Source organism: Lepisosteus platostomus, chromosome 18 (assembly GCF_059453375.1).
Source record: "Lepisosteus platostomus isolate fLepPlt1 chromosome 18, fLepPlt1.hap1, whole genome shotgun sequence".
Lineage (NCBI taxonomy): Eukaryota > Metazoa > Chordata > Actinopteri > Semionotiformes > Lepisosteidae > Lepisosteus > Lepisosteus platostomus.
This window is the reverse complement of record NC_142628.1, coordinates 8,995,726-9,017,030: the sequence shown is the minus strand read 5'-3', so window position 1 is coordinate 9,017,030 and position 21,305 is coordinate 8,995,726. Positions and strand designations below refer to the sequence as shown.

The 21,305-nt window shown below is 36.7% G+C and overlaps 1 protein-coding gene across 15 annotated transcripts in view; it reads left to right on the top strand.

The window, feature by feature from the left end:
* LOC148645602 (F-actin-monooxygenase mical2b-like) overlaps positions 1-21,305 on the top strand; it is a 79,954-nt gene that overhangs the window by 11,341 nt on the left and 47,308 nt on the right. For 12 of the 15 annotated variants that reach the window (XR_015928185.1, XM_088611588.1, XM_088611582.1 and 9 more), the window contains 9 exons: positions 1,110-1,471; positions 9,823-10,030; positions 11,082-11,198; positions 13,266-13,367; positions 15,211-15,366; positions 16,525-16,625; positions 18,536-18,793; positions 19,445-19,560; positions 20,068-20,194. Coding sequence is in view for 14 of the 15 variants with exons in the window: in XM_088611588.1 (XP_088467714.1) it covers positions 1,208-1,471; positions 9,823-10,030; positions 11,082-11,198; positions 13,266-13,367; positions 15,211-15,366; positions 16,525-16,625; positions 18,536-18,793; positions 19,445-19,560; positions 20,068-20,194 (1,449 nt within the window). In the remaining variant the exon portion in view is untranslated. The remainder of the gene's footprint in view (positions 1-1,109; positions 1,472-9,822; positions 10,031-11,081; positions 11,199-13,265; positions 13,368-15,210; positions 15,367-16,524; positions 16,626-18,535; positions 18,794-19,444; positions 19,561-20,067; positions 20,195-21,305) is intronic. The other 3 variants (XM_088611575.1, XM_088611577.1, XM_088611579.1) reach the window with 1 other exon arrangement.

The following is a 21,305-nucleotide window of genomic DNA, read 5'->3' as shown; positions in this document are numbered from 1 at the left end:
TCCAAGGGGTTCTTTCTTTATAAAACAGACATCAAGTAAGCTTTTAATTTAAACCATCCTATTGCAGAGAAAGATTAAGAGATATCCTTTTTAACAACAGCTTGGTTTATATGCTGAATGTTTGTTTGCCTTGAAAGTGAAGAGTGACTCACTGTGTGTTCTTCAGAATGAAACAGTATTTTATTATACATTACATTACAGAGAATGTGTAAAATCCACCACTAGAGATTTGTGCTAGTATATTATTATTATTATTAAAATATATTACTATCAAAATAATATTTAATATAAAATTATACATTTATTTCTGATAAAGAATGGATACAAAAAAAAATTAATGTGGCTTTATGTGTTAATGGTGGCCTTTTAACTTAATACTTAATAAAGTGTTTTTGAAAATGTTTGCATTTAACAAATGAATGATCGGGGTAGAGGGTTCAGGTGTGGGAATAAGAATAAAGATGTTGCTCTTGAATTTAACTTTGAACGTGGTATTTTTTACATTTCTGAAAGGTTTTGTCTGCTGTTTATGCACATGGCTGTGCTCTCCACAGTATCATTTCCCTGTTATGCAGTGCATGTCTTCAAATCCAAAGAATGTGATTCACTCTTGAAACATATGTAGCTAGGAGTCTATTTTGAGGCCTTGCTAAAAAGCATGCCAATGAGTTTGAAAATGCGCAGTCATGTACAGAACATTGAAATCCAGTAACCTCCTCTCAGCTATTGCATCTCTAAGCGTTTTGATTAAAGAATAAGTACTGAGCATTAGGATTTTAATCATTTCTTCAAGGTACAAGACATTTTTCCAACGTTGAAGTCATCAGCATTAGTTTTTGATTTAGGATAATGACTACTACAGAGTAGTATTTAATCTTATTCATGATGAAAACTTGACAGACCAATTGACTTGAAGTGATTATGGGCTTGCCGTCTCTGATGGGGATTAATATGAAGAAGTCATCTGAACTACTCTCTATACAAAACAATCAGTATAATCATTTCATCCCAGTTTTTTTATGTTTAGCTTTATTAGCCATCTGTTAAGAATTTCATGATAATATTCTCGCAGAGATGACATCAGACTCAGTGAGCTTTCTTTTAACCAGTTTAGGGAGAAAATGCTTGAAGACGTCCAGCAGTCCATGTAGCTGCTGAACAGCTGGAGAGAGGGCGAACCTTTGTTGCCGAGTGATCTGGGGAAAACATGGGTGAAAACGATGATGAGAAGAACACCCAGGCTGGCCAGCTGTTTGAGAACTTTGTCCAGGCCTCCACAGGCAAAGGCACCATCCAGGCCTTTAACATCCTCTGCCGCCAACTTGAACTTGATCCTCTGGACTTTAAAAGCTTCTATGCGAAACTCAAGTCCAAGGTTACCACCTGGAAGGCCAAAGCCCTGTGGAATAAACTTGACAAGAGAGCAAGTCATAAAGAATACAAAAAAGGAAATGCCTGTACAGGTACAAAGGTGAGTAATCTATTATCTTCTTGAATATTTAACTCACGATAATAAAATTCTTTCTCTGAGGCTTTTTTTTTTCAAAATGCCTCTTCGCTTGTGGGCATTATGACTTGGAGTACAGGAAGGATCATAGTCACAGTAACTGTGATGGGGGTGTGTCAATACCAGCATAGCAACACCACTCTGTAGCCTGACTGTGTCAAATCTCCAAAGCTAGACTTGGTTGGTCTGTTTAATTTTGGGATGGAGGACCTCTTTTTTTGGTTTAAACCCATGGATTCTGATCTAAATGGAGCTGGACCAGCAGGTGGTACTCTGCCCTTCAAACCAATTCTCCAGTATGGTAACCACAGACATTGCTTTGTAGAGGGTGCCATCCTATGCATGGAGCATTCATTTGGATCTTCCAAGTTATATAGCTAATGCTGCATAATGGCAGCCATGCTTCACCCAGACGTGGATGAAGTGTGTCCCCTCTTATATGAGATAAACACAAGATGGGTTCCTTTGGGATGAAGTATTAGTAATTATTGTATTATAATATTAGTATTAGTAATATTGGCAGCAGCAATTTGTTCCAATGGCATAAAGGCATGTGGCTGGAAAAGGTTCCAGGGGACTAATGTTGTACTCATTTTGTCAAGTCTTAATTTTGTGGCTTAATTTATTTTAAAGTTAACATTTCCTTTTGTTAGTTAATGATTGGCCTCTAAATATTGGATTAATATTATTCCACTCGAGTCATAAGATGCTTTAACCTCTAGCAGGACTTGAAGTTTAAAGTGTTTGACTCCACAGGGTTTTGTCGTTGTTGAATTCCCAGCCCTCGTGCGTCGATCTCATTGGCAGTGTTTGTCTTTGAATGTAAATTCAGGTAAATGACTTGCTCGTGCATTCAAATAGCTGACTGGAAAATCTATACCTTCCCTGCTGAGTTTGGGTATTTAAAGACAGTAGGTAAATTCAGCTCGACAACTTTTTTTTTCCCCCATAAGGTCATCTTTTGCAGATTTTGTTTGAATAAGGATGCCATCACTCTTAAGGACTCCCACTTGGTTTGCAATTTCCTATGTAAAAAAAATTTCTAGCGTTAAAGAGGTTATGGATTAAATGGTCAAAGGCTGGATAGGAATTAATGGCAGTCCTGCCAAGGGTGTCTTAACAGACACGTTGCGCCGTGTGTGGTATAAAGGATGTTTTTGCTAACTGCAGCACTTGTGATGTTTTGCTGAAATTGCAGGCTGAAAGTAACAGAAGAGCTCCTGGTTTATATTCCCATTTTCTACCCTAGTTATTGCTAGTTTGCCAGAATAATCAAGATGCTCTTTCAGTGACATACTGATGAATCACATTTATAGTTCAGACAAATACTCAAGAGGAAGGCTGGCTTCATGCAGCTGGAGTCATTTTGCTGATACCATTAGTCACAAGTAATTTTGCAATCTCAAGAAGATATAGAGTTATAGGCAGAAGATTACATTTGCAAAGCAAGAGGTAGCCAAGCCTTCATAATGTTCGTCATAAGAGCTCTTACTCTTATGATATCAATGTTACATGATCCTTGTGATCATGCTTTTTCCTTTCACAAAGAAATGTTGCTTAAGCTCAGGTCTAAATGCATCATTAAAACGGTAATAAAAATCACTCTAAAAAGAGAAATACAAGGCAGTCTTTACTGGTCTTAGTATATTTATTGTTGTGCATTATAAAAATATCTGTTCAACGTTTTTCATGTGAATCATGCAAACAATAATTACTTTAGTTATTGAAAACCTTCTTATTTTGATTTTTTATGTCTAATTTTCTTTCTCTCTGTTGGTGCTTCATATTTTAGAGTATGTTAAAATATGTTCATAACACATAATATACATAATAAATGGGTCAAAATTCTTAGTGCCTATTTAATTTGATGCAATTCTTGTGTTTTTATTTGTTGTTGTAATGCCTTTTCTGTCAGACTTGTCAGTAAACGTTTTTAACATTCCGTAAGTCTTAACATGTTTTTAAAAGATAGCAAAATAAGGAATTAAATGTATTTTTAATGCAAACACAATTATAGTAATTGTAATAAATATTAGGTTTCATCTAAAAGGTTTTTGTCATTTCATAGAATTCACAAATATATTATGAATTTATATTTGTGATTCAGTGTTCATTTTAATTATTCAATAAAATGTTATGCTAATAAAAAGTACAGATTTTGCTTTATTTAGAATGGTGTGATGCCATGCTGCAAATTGTTAATAGTGATCTAGAATAAATATTACTTCATTACAATTACTTTGTTATTCACAAGTAATTCACTAATGGTTCCTGTCAGTTATTTTAGTTGAACTATTTCCTTAATAAATGGTATACAATACCATAAATACTTGTTGAACATCCCTGGCTGGATTCGAATCTTTCCATGTTGACCTATTGATCTAACAGAAATTGAAAGCACAGAAAAGGCTGGCAAGTGGCCAAGTTTTCGTAAAAAAAATTGTATGATTGCTCTTTTAAATAATTTTACCATTTATGTAAAAATCTTCAGACTTAGTTTACATTCTGTTTAAATGACCTCAAGATCTCAAATGAGGAAAAGGGTGGATTTAGATGGACAGAGACGCAGTTAAAAGGATATACATGTTTAGTGTGGTGCTGACATACAGTCCAGGAGAAAGTATTTGGACTTGGTGCTGACTCAGAATTGAACTTGGATCTGTGACTAAAGATTCTGCTTTGCTTCTTGGAGCAAAGGACAGATGTTTTCAAAGTTGTCTTCCAAGCTCTTTGATATTTACCTGGTGTTTTGTACTAGCCACTTACAGACAGATCATATAGGAGAAGGATATATAAAGAAAAGGGAGATAATAATTTTGAATACATTTTAAGAAAATGATGGCCATAAACTTAGTTATTCTACAGGGGGCCAAACTAGCATATGGTTTAATTGTACCATAGGTTTACTGATGTGAAAGGATGTTTTATGTTTTTTGCAAGTTATATGTTTACATTAAAAATAGACTATGGCTTCTAAAAAATGTACAGGCTCAGACTATTGGCGTAACGCCATAATTTAATTTCCTCTCTCTGGATGTATGCTTGACCCTGCATACCACATCTGAGTAGCTCAGAAATATATAAGTAAATGTCTGTTGTAAAGTATTAATAATTAAAATGTTTTTAGTTTCTGGTAATAAAAGCACATCAAAGAAGCTGCAATCTTGTGAGCCAAGACTCAATGTTCTAAAATTCATGGAGATTTAATTTCTATTATATATCCTGCAATTTATGGTATGTACTTGCAAACTGAATAAGTTTCTCTGTCATTATCTCATATTGTTATATTTTTTTATTTTTAATGTAGCATTCCTGTGTCAGAAAATATAATCTTTTGAAAATTATTTTATTTTCCACATATTTCAGCATGGCATTTTCTGAAATCATTAGCATAAGTTTGCGTTAAGGATCTTTGCTCTCCATTACTTTTATCGCTGTTTACTTCATGAATACACACGGAATCCTAGAAGTCCTACATTTAAGTCTGGGAATAGCATGTTATCATTCACTTTTATAATTGGCAGTTGCTGACCGAAGTAATGTATATTGACAAGCAGCCCTATATGTTTTCAGGATAATTATATTGACCAACAGAGGCAGACTTTAACTCTGTGTTCTAATTAGCCTCAGTATTTGTCTATAGGAAAAGAAGACGTGGCAGAAATTCAGTACATCCTGCCTAGTATAAAGTCTTAGAACTAGTGTCAAAGAACTCTTTCCCTTCTTTTCTTTTCACTTGCAGTTCAGCCTTTCTTTTTTAATGAATTTTGTGCTCTAGTAGAGTGCTCTAGTGTGCACTAGGAGCTCTTTTGCTTAATAGAGTACCAATGCGTCCTTGTCCACCTCACTGCTCTTCATAACAAGTGTCCCTTGGAGTTCTTTTTAGAAATTAATGAAGAATGTAGTTGCATTAAAATGGATCAAAAGCTATTTATGTTTTCCATCGATTTAATTATGTTGAACATTCAAAGCGTGCAAAAAAGAAATTGTTTTGATGTGCACATTTAAGTAATTATCACAGACTCCCCCCCCCCACCAAAATCAATACAAAAATAACTGCTAAAGATATTGCAATGCCTCAGCCTACTCAATGATGCCTCTTTGCTGTGAAGAATCAAAATGTGAATCCTTCACATTCAAGTAATCTTCGTATTTGCTTTTAATTCCATTCCATCCATTTAAGCTTTAGCAATTTTAAAGTGGAATGATTTAAATAGTCCACTGTTATTTGCCAGGACATTGTCCTGCTGTCTACATAAAGGGGCTGGTGTATCCAAAGGCCTGTAGCTGTGACTCTTCTTGCAGTGGCTGTGAAATGATTGTAGCTGAAGGACTTCGACAGTTCTGGTGTCGTGATTGATGGAGGTAGTGGGCCTGTTTCCTGAGCAGCCAGGCTGGCAGCTATCCTACCCATAGGAAGGAAGTGGAAGTGATCTTACTCATTATGTGACTAAACCTGCATCATCCACAGATCGCACACATGCCCTGTACTGAGGCTTTTATGAAGAAAGAATGAACAAAACGCAAAAATGTACTACAGCTTTACTGCTAGTTATACTGTACAGTAGATTGCTTATTTAGTCTTTTTTATTTTGAACAGCTACATAAGAAAAAAAAACATAAAATAATAATCTGAAAATGTAATAACTATACCCATCACCAACACTTAGAAATGATGAGGTTGATAGTTGTCTGTTTTATTAAAGATAAAAAACCCAGATAAGTGTTGAAGTAAATATTTCCTGATATGTAAGGAATCAACGCTCTTATGATAGTAGACTATAAAGAAAGAAGCTCCAAACACTTTTAAATTAATTCATCCTATCCTGTAAAGTTAAGTGCAACTTTTAAGAGTTTATCAGCTTGTTAATTTTATTAATACAGTGTCAATGATTGCTTGTATTTAATGTAAGTTCAATAGTAATCTAGATCTGTCTAGAATTATAAAACATTATAAAACATAGTATGTTCATCAGTTTTTTGCCTACATTCATTGCTTTAAAATAGAAGCAAATGTTAAATGTTTTCCTGTGCTCCGATTTCACACCTCGCCAGATAAGGAGGAGGAATGTTTTCATAACCTCGCGGAAAACGCTGTTGATTGTTTTTGGAATAAGGACTGGCTACAAAAAGAAATGCAGGACACAGCGGAGTGATTGAAAGGGCTTGAGCGAGACCTGACAAAACACAGCCATAGCCAGGAGAAGTACCTGAGGAACTGATGCAGTTGAATGTTGTTCAGTTTTGCACGACGATTTGTTGTTTTGCTGTCCTTGGCTGACCTGTCCTCAAATTAAAAAAAAAAGAGACTAAAGCATTACTTTACTTTATTGCCAGCACAGCTGTACCAAGCCTTTTAAGGTCTGCCTTCTCTACCCACTGGAGGCAGCTCTGTAAACAGCAATGAAGAAACAGTCTGAAATGCTCTTACTCACACGTACTGTACCTTAGTGACAGAGGGCTTCCGTAAGTCTAAACAAACATCATGAGAAGAGCCTTGGCTGTAGCCTGGGAAACTGTTTTTGAGGCACTTTTGTTCTAGTTCAGAAAATATGATGCATCAAGGATATTTTCAAAATGGTCTGCAAGATCCCCAGCACCCATGAGTACCCTTTCATTATCTTCTGACACACATTGTGACAGGAAGTGTGACCCAGCGCAGTCACTGGTTGCTCCAGTTCTTAACTCCAGTTGCTTGACCCCTTGAAGAAGAAAGTCATCATGGATCAAACAAGGAGGGAAAAATGTTATCGCCTTTCTATAACAAATAGGGAGTAGTATATATATATACTGTATTTCTTTGCGTGATGTGTATGTTTATAAAAGGTACGCAGATAGTAATCAATAATTATTTGAAAAATGTTTAGCTTTTAATGTTAAGTCTGTGCCAAATAAAAAAAAACTTAATAGATTTAAAAAGCAAGACATTTTCTTCTTGATTGTCCTTAAATGGTTATATACATGTTGTACACAATAAATTAACAAGTTGTGTGCTTCATTCTAAATTTAATAAGTGACGTGTTTTACATAAACAATCATATCGAATTAGAGGCCTGTGCTTTTTGTGGAATTATTGCGCATTACGTCTTTAAAATAATTAATTTCACAGTTGCCCAGTTCTGACTACTTGAGCTAAACAGAAAACAGTGCATTCAGGAGAGCATTGGGTGTTGCAAAAGGTGTTGAAGTCCTTAAAAACTGAATTTGGATCTTTAAAGAACAAAAAAACTTGCAAAAACCCTCAGTTTGCCAAAGGGGCACATTTGCATCAGTCTTCACTGGGCTTGGGATCCTTAATCACCCCAGAAACTGAGCCCAAGCCAGTCAAGCCCGTAAGATATGGTGACAGACCACCTACCCTCTTACCCCCCTCCACTGGTGTCCAACTGGTGCCATGTTGGCCCTCGATTCCCCCCTAGCCCCCCCACAAGTTTCTACTCACAGACACATTTTCCTCGGCACCATTACTTTAAGAACATTGCTTTAGCTGCTTTTTCTTCTTGTTTGGGGGTTCTGCCTGGAATCTGTCTTTATTCATTCAGTCACTGCAAACGGAGCATGTCATAGCATTGATATTCAGTCCACCAAGCTCAATTACATTCTCTTTATTCTTATTACTCTCCACCCTTTCCTCGGTCTGGCAGTCCTCCAGCTCACCAACAAACATCAGCAAGTTCTCAGTCGCTACGGTTTCTTACTCTGCTTCCATCTCGGTGCAGATAACCTCAGGCTACTCTTTCCTGGTTGGCACAACATCTTCTACAGCCCATCGCAGAATTCCAAAAATAAGTGATCTTAATTTTATTTTTTTGCTGACTTGTTTAATCTCCTGCAGTGTTTCTCATTCACTCCACACAATGGCACACATTCTTCAATCAGTGTTTCCCTGAATCCTTGCATTTCCCAACCAAGTCAATCAAACTTAAAGTCATGCACCGATAGCTCTGTCAATCAAGAAAGGCTTCCTTTTTGGGGGGCAAAGTCAAGGTTGTGCCATAAGATTGAGGCTGTCATTTCCTCAACCAGCAAAGTTAATGCCAAACATTAAAATGTTTAGTTCATTATCCCTTTAAATTTTGTCTTGTCACGTTGATTAGAATTTGACCAAACTACTTAAATACTGCCAGATTGTAAAAACAATAAATTTAACTCCTAGAATAATGTGTGGTAATATTTAAGCACCTTACCTTTTCAGCACATCACAAGTTGTTTCCTAATAGAATGTGAATCATACTTTTTATGCATTCAATGCTTAAACCTTTAGACCCTTATACTGTGTAACCTTTATAACAATGACTTGAACAGCAGTATAATAGATCTCAAACAGCTATTCACCATCTGAACAGTACTGTTACAAAGTGACTCAAGCGTAGTTAGCTGATGAGATAATGCTTTTGAAAACCTTGTTAATAACACCACCAACCTCTCAGTCAGCATCCTTCAGGATGAGGTCATACCCAGCTAATACATTTTCAGACTGACCTGTAAACTGAGAAAGTGAATCAAAGCATATTTTTGTGACATAGATGTCAAAATGCCTTGATCTTGCAGTGCTGTAATTATTGGTTAAGATTATGATGTAATCACATGTTTTGTCATTTAGCATGAAACATTATGCACAAAGAGAGAGTTTGTAACAATTAAGGACTTTTTACATCGTAATCTTGAGATGAAGAATTCTGCATATCTGTCTCGTAGATTCGCTGAATCCTACATATTGTTCTTCTTTGCTTAAATGATTCTGTAACGTCGTGCAATTACAGAATGTATTTCTTTGTTTAATCAGTTATTTTTTGGAATATACTAATAAAAACTAAATGTACATATTGCCAACATGTTTTTTTAGGTTAGATCCTTAGGCGACAGTGGATAGAATAATAGGAACAAGTTACTTCTGAAGAAAAGCAGACGTGTTGTGGCACTATCCATTCTGTCCCTAACAAATTAGATGTGACACCATGGAATTGTTCACTGTCACTTCACAAAAGTATTAGTACTTAATGATAAATAGCACAATAAATCTTTAACATTCTGGATTCAGGGTTGTTTATTGCATATGTATTTTGAAAGAAATGTATTTTTTTGTTTTCATTTCAGCAGCTTTGACCCCTATTATTTTATGTGAATTTCATTGTAACACTGTTTGCTTTCCTTGCAGAAGGTTCTGCATTTTTTTTTTAACACCGCCCTAATATAGAAAGATTGTCAAATTCATGGTGACCATTTTTAATTTGTTTTTCCATTTTATGAACTGCTGTTTCGGGGCTGCTGTAACAATTGCTTACCACGAAGTTTTCTCATTTTGCTTCCTGCAGTGTCTCATTATTGGAGGGGGACCCTGTGGTCTAAGGACAGCTATAGAGCTGGCCTTACTCGGGGCTAAAGTGGTGGTGATAGAGAAGAGAGACACCTTCTCTAGAAACAATGTGCTTCACCTCTGGCCTTACACCATCCATGACCTGCGAGGACTGGGTGCTAAGAAGTTCTATGGGAAGTTCTGTGCGGGAGCCATAGACCATATCAGTAAGTGGGACAGCGGGTGGAATTTCTTTTTTCTTTTCCTTACTCTTACACTGTTATTATCTCTAGCTGATCCTTCATTTAGACTGAAGAAGAGATGTGTTTTTGTGGTGGAAAAATCTCTTCCACTGAAGAGCGGACATTGCTTAAATGTGAGAATTGTAAATTGTTAAACATACAATTCTCAACATGCAGTTATATATGTTTTGTTGGTAAAATGGTATTTCACTCTGATATCTATATTCATTTGTAATATTGCAGTCACAAAAAGATATATTGCTTGGCAGTATTTTAAAACTGAGCGCAGTTCAATGAAGTCAGTAATCTTGGAAAAGAGCTGCAGAATGAGTTATGTGCCAGATGGTTTAACTCCTAACGGTGTTATAGATAAGCTCTATAAAGAAATGTCAGTGAAAGTCTAAAATAAATGTTTATAGTAAAACCTACTGTTTAACACATGAAAATGTGCTGTTAAACCTGTTGCTGGCCACAAAATCAATTTAATTACATATAGTTATTACAGTTATGACCATATGCAATCAGAATTTTCTGTGAAAGGTCTGTTTTGACTATTCATTGGTATCATCTCTTCTATCAAAGCTTTGAATAATACGTCGGGGTAAGGCTTTTCATGTAGGAGAAGCCGAGAATCAAAGCAGATCTGTCTGTGCTTCTATTGGAAATATTTCCCTGAGACCTGTCAAGTCTAAAGGCCACGTGCTTGTATGTGTACTCTTAGAAAACATAAAACAAGTATTCGTTTTGTTATTCTTTTCTGTTTTGCCATTGGAGCCTTGAATCAGAAAAAAAGGTTGACTGATTCATTATATGAAATATTGTTAAATCATATTTTGTCATAAATCTTCTGCATTTCATTAAAATTGTTCATCACATCCATTGAAATGTAAATGTTATAGTGAATCTACTCAATTAAAGTACAGAGCATCAATGTTAATGTCTGCAACTGCACATATGTTGTATGTATAAGCAATAATCATGCCGTGTATATATACAGTAAGTGCTAAACATTAGTATCTGAAATGTCATTGCACAGGTATTAGACAGCTTCAGCTCATGCTGCTTAAAGTAGCCTTGCTTCTGGCAGTGGAGATCCATGTGAATGTGGAGTTTGTGAAGCTCTTGGAACCTCCTGAAGAACAGGAAAATGAAGGTAAGCGTCTCTTTTTAACTGCTCTTTTAGTGACACTGTAAGTGGACAGTCAAGTATTTACAGTTCACACTGCATCAACACTAGCCTTTTCTCTTTTAGTGATTTTCATCTGGGTGAAGTTCATGAATTCAATGCTCACAGTCTAAATAGAAAAAACAAAAATATAACCGCAGCATCGTTTTTAGGATACAGAGAGAACATGAACAGCTGATATATCACTTTGGGTGGAGGGGGAAGTCAGAAATAAGCAAGCAAGCAGCTGCAGGTGGGTCACTCACCTGGTCTGAGGTCTTTGAGGTCTTTCTTACGTGGGATCAGATCCAAGCTAGGATCAACGCTCATCAACGCAGCTTAGCATCTCTGTGGCCCAAAATTATTATTAGCACAGATTAGAAAACCAGAGTTTTTCATTAAGGCGCTATCTGACGACAGATGGGAACAGAAGTTAAATTAACCTCTCTGTCTCAGAAACACCTGGTCAGTCTTTACCTGGACTGTTTCCAGGGGTGTCTTTAGCCATTCAAGGGAGAACAGCACATAATGAGTAGTTCTGCACTTACTGTTTGCATATGCTGTTTAATGCATTCTGTTGTCTGTTGTTTTTTTAGTTCAGAAGAGCATTTCAATAGTTGTTAAGTTCGCAACCATCTTTATCATTGATTTTCTAGAATAAGAGAATAAGGCCGCCTGGGCACTCTTTTACTGTGTGTTTTCATCATGTTTTCTTCACCTCTATGCTCTATTTATTCCATTCAGTGCAAGGGGGCTGTATAAAGAATAACAGTGTTGGCTCTGCTGTTCGTTTTGTGTACCGCCTCATGTCACTGAAGCATTAAGTCCAGCAAGTCAAAGCTACAAGCTGCAGAACTATGAGCCTCCACACATATAAATACATCCCGGACAACCAGGATAAACAGTATTGCCTCGCTAATAAGAATGGCCTAGTCTACTTAAGCGAAAAGCTCTGTGAAATTCCGCAGTAAAGAAAATCAATTACCATTTGTGAAATAATTGTTACATGCTTAGTTCCAAATTATTAGTTCCGAATTACTGATGTCATTCCTTGGCTGTGTAACAGATGTTCTTTCCCCGAAGTGGGTGGCTTTGTTTTAAAATCAGAATTAATTTGGGGATGAACAAGGTGGGGAAACTTCATAAGTCTTTTATTTACAAACTAATCCAGAGGGATTTTTTCCATAGCCCTGCATTTCCTCAAAGGCCCAGACACCAAGAATGTAACTGCACGTGTCAATTTACACACATAATTTGGCACTGAGGATGCATAGAGCGAAGTTTTACTGTTAAACTTCTTCTTTGTAGGATCTTTTTTTCCAATTGGATTTGTTGATTAGATTCTGGACTGCATTTCTCGATGCTTCCTCTGTGTAACTGGCCAGCATGCGAGTCAGATGCGAGATAAAAATAGTGTTTCCGAAATGAAGTGACATACATTTTCCTTTATGCCACTGATGCTGCGTGCTTTCCCTTCGGGATAATGCATTCAACATAGACTGCTTTTCAGTAACATTGCATTTCCATTCTCCGCAAACGCAGCTGTTCAGCACACCCTTATTAGAATGCTTTTTTTAGAAAAGTTCATTTATCAGCTTAGTCTCTTTTTAGTTTTAATCAAGAAGAAAAGCTTAGACTATTACCCCAGAGTGTAATGGAAAACTGTAGCTGAACAGAAACTGGGGCTGCATTCAGTAAGGTAATTGCTTTGTTTGACAATAGTGATTCAGCCTTTAGAAGAATCTAGTGATTCTCCAATTGTGTTGACAAGTGACACCAGCTTTTCTGACACATGTGAGTATTGGGCATACACTCATTACATGCCAGATATGAAGACATAACTGTTACTGACATGTCAAGTACTGAGAAGTGTCATGATTATGTTTAAAAAAAAAAGTCCAATAGGAAGTACTTTGTGACTTCGTGATCATGTACTGTACTAGGGAGATACGTTCATTTTGTTGGTCCTGATAAAGCTGTGACAGACATTAATTGCTAAGGTTTCTGGGAGTTTTTTGACAAGGTTAACATGTGGTTCCTCCGTCTGCCTCGCAGGCCCCGGATGGAGGGCAGAGATCCGACCAGCCGATCACCCTGTGGCGGATTTTGACTTTGACGTGATTGTGGGGGCAGACGGACGCCGAAACACCCTGGAAGGTTGGAAACATGTGGCCCATAATGAACCACAGCTCTAGATTAAGGCTTGTTTTCACTCAGACGCGTTAAAGACTGAGCACGTGCTTAGGGAGAGCAGGGCATTAATTGAAAACTGACAGTTGCTGCTCAGGAAAGTATTGCAAGACAGCTGTACTAAATCTAAATGCACTAAATCTAACAACAGCAAATAACTAGTTTCTCTAGTTTTCTGTTCCTGGTTTTCTCATTAGTGTTAATTATTTTTTTAAATGCCTAATTTTTTCCAAATACACATTAAAAAGTTATGAACCTATAAATTCATACTAGCCTCTGTAATCTCTTTTCACATGCAATTTTTTAGGAGCTGTGTTCAATGATGTCATTGCCTTTGCTACTAATGTTAGGTTGCTCTTTATACATGTTCTGCCAAACTACAGAAACAAAGTAAACCACAGAACCTATGTAATCATCTGGCTCGTGTTCAACAGTTTATGCATGCTTCTGGGAGTTTCATGTCTGAAATCTCTTACCATAAAAAAATCTTTCTTCCAAAAAAGGAGAGCTTCGCTCATCTAAAAATAATGAAACGTTTGGCTAGACTATAATTTAAAAAAAGACAAAAAAAAGTTCTCTGTCCGGCTTTATTTTAACTTCTTTTCCACTTGTCTGAGGTTAGTTAAATCTACCTCAAACTGTTATTTTAAAAGCAATATTTCCAGATTTTCAAAGAGTGATGTGTTAGGAAAATGCCTCTATAAAATGGGAGCAGAGATGAGTCCAGTGGAACATCTCTGGACTATATTTATTATGGTCTTTCCCTTTTGTATACAGTCCATTCCATTATTTCTGGTACACTTATCTGTACGGACATAGTGGGATATGGATTTCAGGTAGCTGGTTTATTAAAACAGGGCACTACCTGTTAGAACATTATCACTAACACATACTTCCAGCCAAGACTGGTTTCCTTTTTATACAAGTTTTAACAGCCGACCCAAGTAATTTTGTCATGCCCCTGTCTGAGTGTATATGCTACTGCCTGAAGCCATATGGGTTTTCCTTGCCTAGTGTTTGTATTTCTTAGACATTCTTACCTTTTGGCTATATTGTGCTTCCGTATTTTTCATTTTATAGATGAACACTCATAACACCCCAATTTTGGGCTACTTTGATAGTGAAGGATGAATATAAGTATAACTAGTGCATATTAGAGATCAAAGAAGACTTAACAGTTTTACCTTTGATCAAACTGAAATTCTATAAAAGCATTCTGTTGAGAGGTTAAGAAGACCTAATTAGAGTGTGTTTAAAGCCCTGCTAGAAAATGCCAGCCTTTGTTTTTTCTGACTTATACAGTTGTGGAAATAAATAGTCAACATCATTTCACTTTTTCAGATGCCTGCATGTATTTGGGATAAATCATTTCATTTAGGTCTCTATCAGGAACAAAATCTCAAATGGAAATTGGGTGACGAAATAACATTTTAGCTTTTTTTTACAAAAGTTTTTCTTTATAGGAAGATCACATGGTGTTATTCCTCTGCTTTTTAAGACCCATGGTACTGTTAAGTGGCTCTAAGACTGAGTCCTTCAGATTTAAAAAGTCAAACATAGGAAAATCACAATCTTCTCTTAGTGCTTATTATATTACATCACAAACATTTTATTAGTTTGCTTCATCCAAGCACAGAATCATTTTGCTGTTGCTCATTTAGTTTTAAAATCTGGGATATTAATGGCTAGACTTCTACTTAAAATAACTTGCATTTGCTTAAGACAAATTGTCTGATTTTTGTGGCTGTAATGTTCTGTGCTGTACGCTACTGCACAGCGGGGAGGTAATGATCTTGCTTGCTTTGTTCAGGTTTCAGAAGAAAGGAGTTCCGTGGCAAGTTGGCTATAGCAATCACTGCCAACTTTATAAATAGAAACACGACTGCGGAGGCGAAGGTAGAAGAAATTAGTGGTGTTGCTTTCATCTTTAACCAGAAATTCTTTCAGGATCTCAAAGAAGAAACAGGTGGGTGCCTACTCCCTTTTTTGGTGTTGAAGACATTATTACAAAGAACTTGAGTGAGGAAGATATTGGGTTGCTAACTGTCCAGGAATGGGCCAGTTTTAAAATTAATTCCCTTTTGTATGAAAGTCACAGTTGGGTGCCTTTTATCATAAGGTGTTTTACTGGCAAACATCATTGTTATGCACAACCCTTTCTTGATGGGAGAGAAGGTCTAGAAAATTTCTCAGATTCAGGAATTTGCATTTTCAATTTCTTAAGCATGCATTAAGAGGAGGATTTAGGAGTTTTGCACAGTGTAACCCACAATGTCTTTCACAGATAGGGTTCCCAATGTACAGAATTTCTCTCTTCCATTGCCTGATCCCTAATCCTGAGTTAATGAAACCACAGAGCAAGCATATCATTCACAGTAGCACAGAAGAAGATGTATAACAGGAATCGTGAGGAAATTAGATTTGTTTCATTGTGTGGTCATTTTAATCATAAACCATTATGTAACTCACCAGACCTTTAATATGAGGTCACATTACATACTTTTAATGCCGTGCTATTATTACATGGGATTATAATATACAAGTATAAATTCTTCCAAATGTATTTTTGTACATCATGATTTGCATATGATTGAGTGTAGTAAAATACAGTGAGAGCATGTTTAAACTAAAGAAACAGCATACATGAGGTCAAACCAAGGTAATCGTGTGAATATATCTTAATTGTGATAAACCTTTTGAAAAAATAAGTAGCAAACGGCAAGTTCTAGAAGCACACCTATTGCTGGATTTATTGCAAGGTTAATGCCAGAATACATAATATAAAAGAATTTGAATACAAAAACTTAAGATTGCTAGGCTTTTATCAGGATAGCTTAATTTCCAGAGCCTTTTCACTTTTTTTCTTTCTGTCATCTTTTCATTCTTGTACAATTTTGTCACCAGGCTATTTCAAAGAAATACTTTCAATCTAGTAGTCAGATCTGTGAAAATGGTCAATTTGGGAATACATTATACACTTGTATCATGACAACAATTCTGTAGCCATAATGTAGCTGCACCAAGGAAATAAATCATTGCAAATAATTGCATTATCTCTGTTGTGGACAGTGCTCTCAAATTATTTGTATAGTGAAGTAATTTATCTTTTCACTTCTGTTTTCAGGAGTAGACCTGGAGAACATTGTGTACTATAAGGATGACACTCATTATTTTGTCATGACTGCTAAGAAGCAAAGTCTTCTGGACAAAGAAGTTATCATTCATGTAAGGAGCTTATTCCAAGACTGCAGCACTGTGTTAGATTTATGTTGCATATTGCTTTTGAGTTCAACTGAAAAGTTTGAGTTTCACTTTGAATGTAGAGTTATCACACCTATGGAACTTTCACAGATTCTCTTAAATCATACATCTTTGCTAAATCAATCACTGATGCAAGTAGATAAAAAAAAAATCCAGAAGGGTTACAAGAACTCCATTCAGGCCATTTGGCTTTCAAGGAGCTGACTGATCCCTAATTCATCTTCTTCATGGTTCCTAGGAGATACATTGGTGGACAGTTTGCTCCAGACAGGCCTACTATTTGTCTAAAGAAGATTAATTTGAAAAGTGCAATTACCTTCATGCTCCTTTGCTCACTATTAGAGAAATTTGGTTCCTTTATGCCCGTCTGTGTATATAGTACAGTACAGTATGTGACATTCCTTTTGAGACCGCAATCTCAAGGTTATAATAAGGAGTCCATAACTAATTGCAGCTCATAGGGAACCTGCATTTTACTTGAGCAAATTGCATGACATGTCTTAATGTTTTTAGAAGCTTCTGCCTTCAGTTTTTGTGACATAGGGGGCTATAGTGACATACTGTAGTTGACACTATGCAATGCAGAAATCCTCCATCGGTGAGGCGCAACCCATGGACACCAGCTGCCTCGGTTTCTCACATAATTCCCCACATATTTCCCCACTGCACGGCAAGGAACACTATTAAGCATTAAAGATTTTTCTGCCTTTATTCAATCACAAATAGGAAAAAGAGGATATATTAATCCTGCAACTTTGACAAGATAAGGTGACTTTTGATTGAAATTAAAAATAATTTAAAGTGGTTTCTGGTTAATATTACAACTCCATGTGACATGTTTTCTTCATTTTTCCTCCCTCAGTTTACAGATTCATCAGTGCAAGCTACCAGCCTTTTAAAATACTTTTGCCTATGACGGGCTTGAAGAAGGTGCTGACTTTTAGTTATAGATACTATAATATAAAATCCACTGATGGTATGCACAAGCAAGCAGGGGGAGGACAATGATAAGACACCAGTTTAGAGATTGCTGCTCGGTACAGAAGAGTGCGTCTCTGGCAACATACCAGTTTGACAAGTACTGTCTGGAAACTGTAAACGTCCAAACAAAGATATAAAAACAGGGTCATAAACATCGCCTGAGGGGATCAGATTACAGACAAGCACTACAAGTCTTAATATGTTTCCACAGCAGTTTACTTCACACAGTACTGACACAACTATAACAAGACTCATTGCGTTTTAATTTTAAAGAATGTGGTAGAATAATTAATCTTTTTTTTTCTGGTTTAATGCACTCTATTTTTTAGGGAAATGTTTTCAGATCTTGTTCTGGAAGTGTAGTTTTTGTTTTTCTAACTTATTTCATTGGGGAATTGTACATACTGAAATAATTTTGAGAAACAGGGGTTCAAACTTTTCGCAGCTGCAGACTTTCCACATTTGTAAGAGCTGTATAAGCTGTGAGAAACTTTTAACTTTTTTTCAACTCTGTAATGTAACCTTCATAAGTAACTGTTAATTTTATTTTTTTCTTAATAATGTGTGTTCCTAAAAACATTTTTTCATTAATTTACCTACTATATTTTACTTTTTAGTAAAAAGTTTGACTGTTGGTTTAGCACCTAATAAATTAATGTTTAATAATAATATACTACTGAACCACAATGTATACAATACGATGTATATATTACAGTACTTAAAGACCAACATTCAGTGAATTCCAAGCTCTGAACTTGGTCCCATAGATCTTGATTAAAGATTAAAGATTCAGAAGCTTTAAATAAGGAAGCAGCCTCCTCAATCCTGGTTACCTTGGTTACCATCCATTAGTGACTAGTGTATATTTAGTTGCTTTTTTTCTCCCTTAACAGGACTACATTGACACGGAGAAGCTTCTCAGCAGCAACAATGTGAACCAAGAGGCCCTGCTCTCCTACGCTCGTGAAGCAGCCGACTTTGGTACAAACTATCAGCTGCCATCCCTTGATTATGCAATAAATCACTATGGCCAACCTGATGTGGCCATGTTTGACTTCACCTGCATGTATGCCTCTGAGAACGCAGCCCTGGTCAGGGAAAGGTTTGGGCATCAGCTGTTGGTTGCTCTTGTCGGGGACAGTTTGCTGGAGGTGAGCAGGGGACCTTTTCATTTCCTTTCAACTGCAAAAGTACCTTTCACATCTATTTTTTTAAGTCGGTGTGTAGTTATTTGAGCACCCCAGAGGCATGAAAGACAATGAAATAGTATATATTGGCTTGTTTCCTCTGTAACTGTATGGATTCCAGTGTAGCTCTCTGTAGAAAAATCTGGATTAGTAAATCGGACTTTGATCACTTTGGTAAAGATAAGTGAATGTCAGTTCAGCTTTCTGTGCATTAGTGGCTTTCTAGTGTGATCTAAAACGAGGAATAAATTTAATTTTCACCAGATGCAAACAGTGCATTTAAATGCATATTGTACACAGTGTAGTATGCCCATCACAGGGGCTATAGGTACAGTAGTCATATAAAAGCTACGTTCATGCTTGAGATCTGCTGCTGCTTATTGAACAATGTAGGTGGCTCCTCCTTTTTCTTTCTTTGGCTTTACCCTTGTGTTGAGATCAGATTTCAGTACTACAGAAACTTTTCCCACATTTCTTGGCTCTGGTTTGCAAAAACAAATTGTGATACCTTTTATCTTTTTACTAATTTATGTCCTTGAGAGTTGCATTTGCTCCCTTTGAGTTCAAAGGCTCTGCTGAGCACCTGGAAAGCTGTGTATTGCAATGTCTCTGCAGCCCTTCTGGCCCATGGGAACTGGTTGTGCCCGCGGTTTCTTGGCTGCCTTTGACACAGCATGGATGGTGAAGAGCTGGGCAGAGGGTAAAGCCCCACTGGAGATGCTGGCCGAGAGGTAGCTGTGGAAACGTCTCTTTGATTCTGTCGAATTGCTGGTCTCAGTTCTTGTTTTGCTGTGGTCATGGCCTCAGGAGTTAGGTTAACACTCTTGTGCCCGTCTTTCTAAAGAATGCAGGTTTCAAGCACTTGAGAAGTTTCATAGAGATAGGCAACGGTAACCCATTGCCTGTAAGCACCAATAACTACAACCATCCTGGCATGCTGATTCATAATTGCAATATGAATACAGCTGAAACTTAAAGATGCAGATTTAGAAATTGTAAGTTCTATTAAATGTATGTGTTATGTTGCTTTTGTGTGTGCAGATAGAAACTGTTGTAATAAGATGTTACCAAAAGAGAATCCCATCTTTTAAGACATTTTCTAAGTTGTATATTCTTCCATGATGAAGGAGTCTTGGTTTAAAAAATATTCTAGGAGGACAAGCATGTCCCTCACATTAAGGCAACAGAACGATTAGAATAGTTTGCGTTCATAAGTTGAAACTCTTATCCATTTTCAGAGAAAGTGTTTATAGATTGCTGCCCCAGACAACCCCAGAAAACATCACCAAAAATTTTGAGCAGTACACCATCGATCCAGCAACTCGATACCCAAACCTCAATTCTAACTGTGTGAGGCCACTCCAGGTCAGTTTTTTGTCTTCTTTTAAAAAAATGTTTGATTAAATCTACAATAAATGATCAACTCTGGAACCCTCAACCACAGCTGTGTGGGCTCCTGTTGACCAGGGTATCCTTGGCTGGCCAAGGTGACTGGTGTTTACCTGGTGCCAGTGAGCCTGCAGTGTTGTCAGTGAGAGAACTTCTGTATTCCACATGGCACTACCTAGCTCCTACCTAGCTCCCCTGAAATCCAGTCTTGCAAAATATAGCTCAGTAGCTGTGTGTAAGTGTGTGTACAGCCCATGTACTCCCTATATGGCTGGTAATTGAAGGTCAAGATCAATCATAGACTCATAGTACTAATGCAACTAATCATAGTACTATCACATTTAAGGTCATACAGACAATTGTTAGAACCACACTAGAGGATCACGTACAGTATATGGAAATTGTGTCCATGGAAATAGTTAGCATGGATTTAGAAAAGGTAGGTCTCACCTGACCAAATTGTATGAGCACATTGAACAATGGGTACACACAGGGCATATTATATGGTGTATTTAGATATTTAGATGGCTTTAAATAAATTTCCTTGTAAAAGATTAATTCTCCAATTACAGTTGCATTCAGTCAAATGTGTGTATTTAGATTGAGAGTATAGGTGAGGCATAAATGCTCAAATTAGAGTGCAATGAATTGGGGATCTAATTGGGGATCTAAACTGAGAGCACTGCTCTTCCTAATTTTAATCAATAAAGATTCTACTATTGCAGATAATACCAAAAAACAGGATTAGCTAATGCTATAGAAGCAACCAATGAAATTTTAAAACATTTAGCTAAAATCAAAGACTGGGCAACTACCTTGGGGATGATATTTAATGTAGACAGTACTGTAGGGCAGTACTTCAGTCAATAAGTGGCTGTATTGTCTCCTCTCCTTTATAACCAATCTTATGTGAACTGCCAAAAGCTTTATAGAACCATGGCAAAGTTTTAATTAATTTTTAACTTGTTAATTAAAAGGTAGAACTGTGAATGTAAATTGGGTATTAAGTGCAAATCCATTTTACATATTCTGCTAGGCTCTGTTTTTTGTTGATTGCAGTGTGCTGACTACATCGATCAGCATTGCA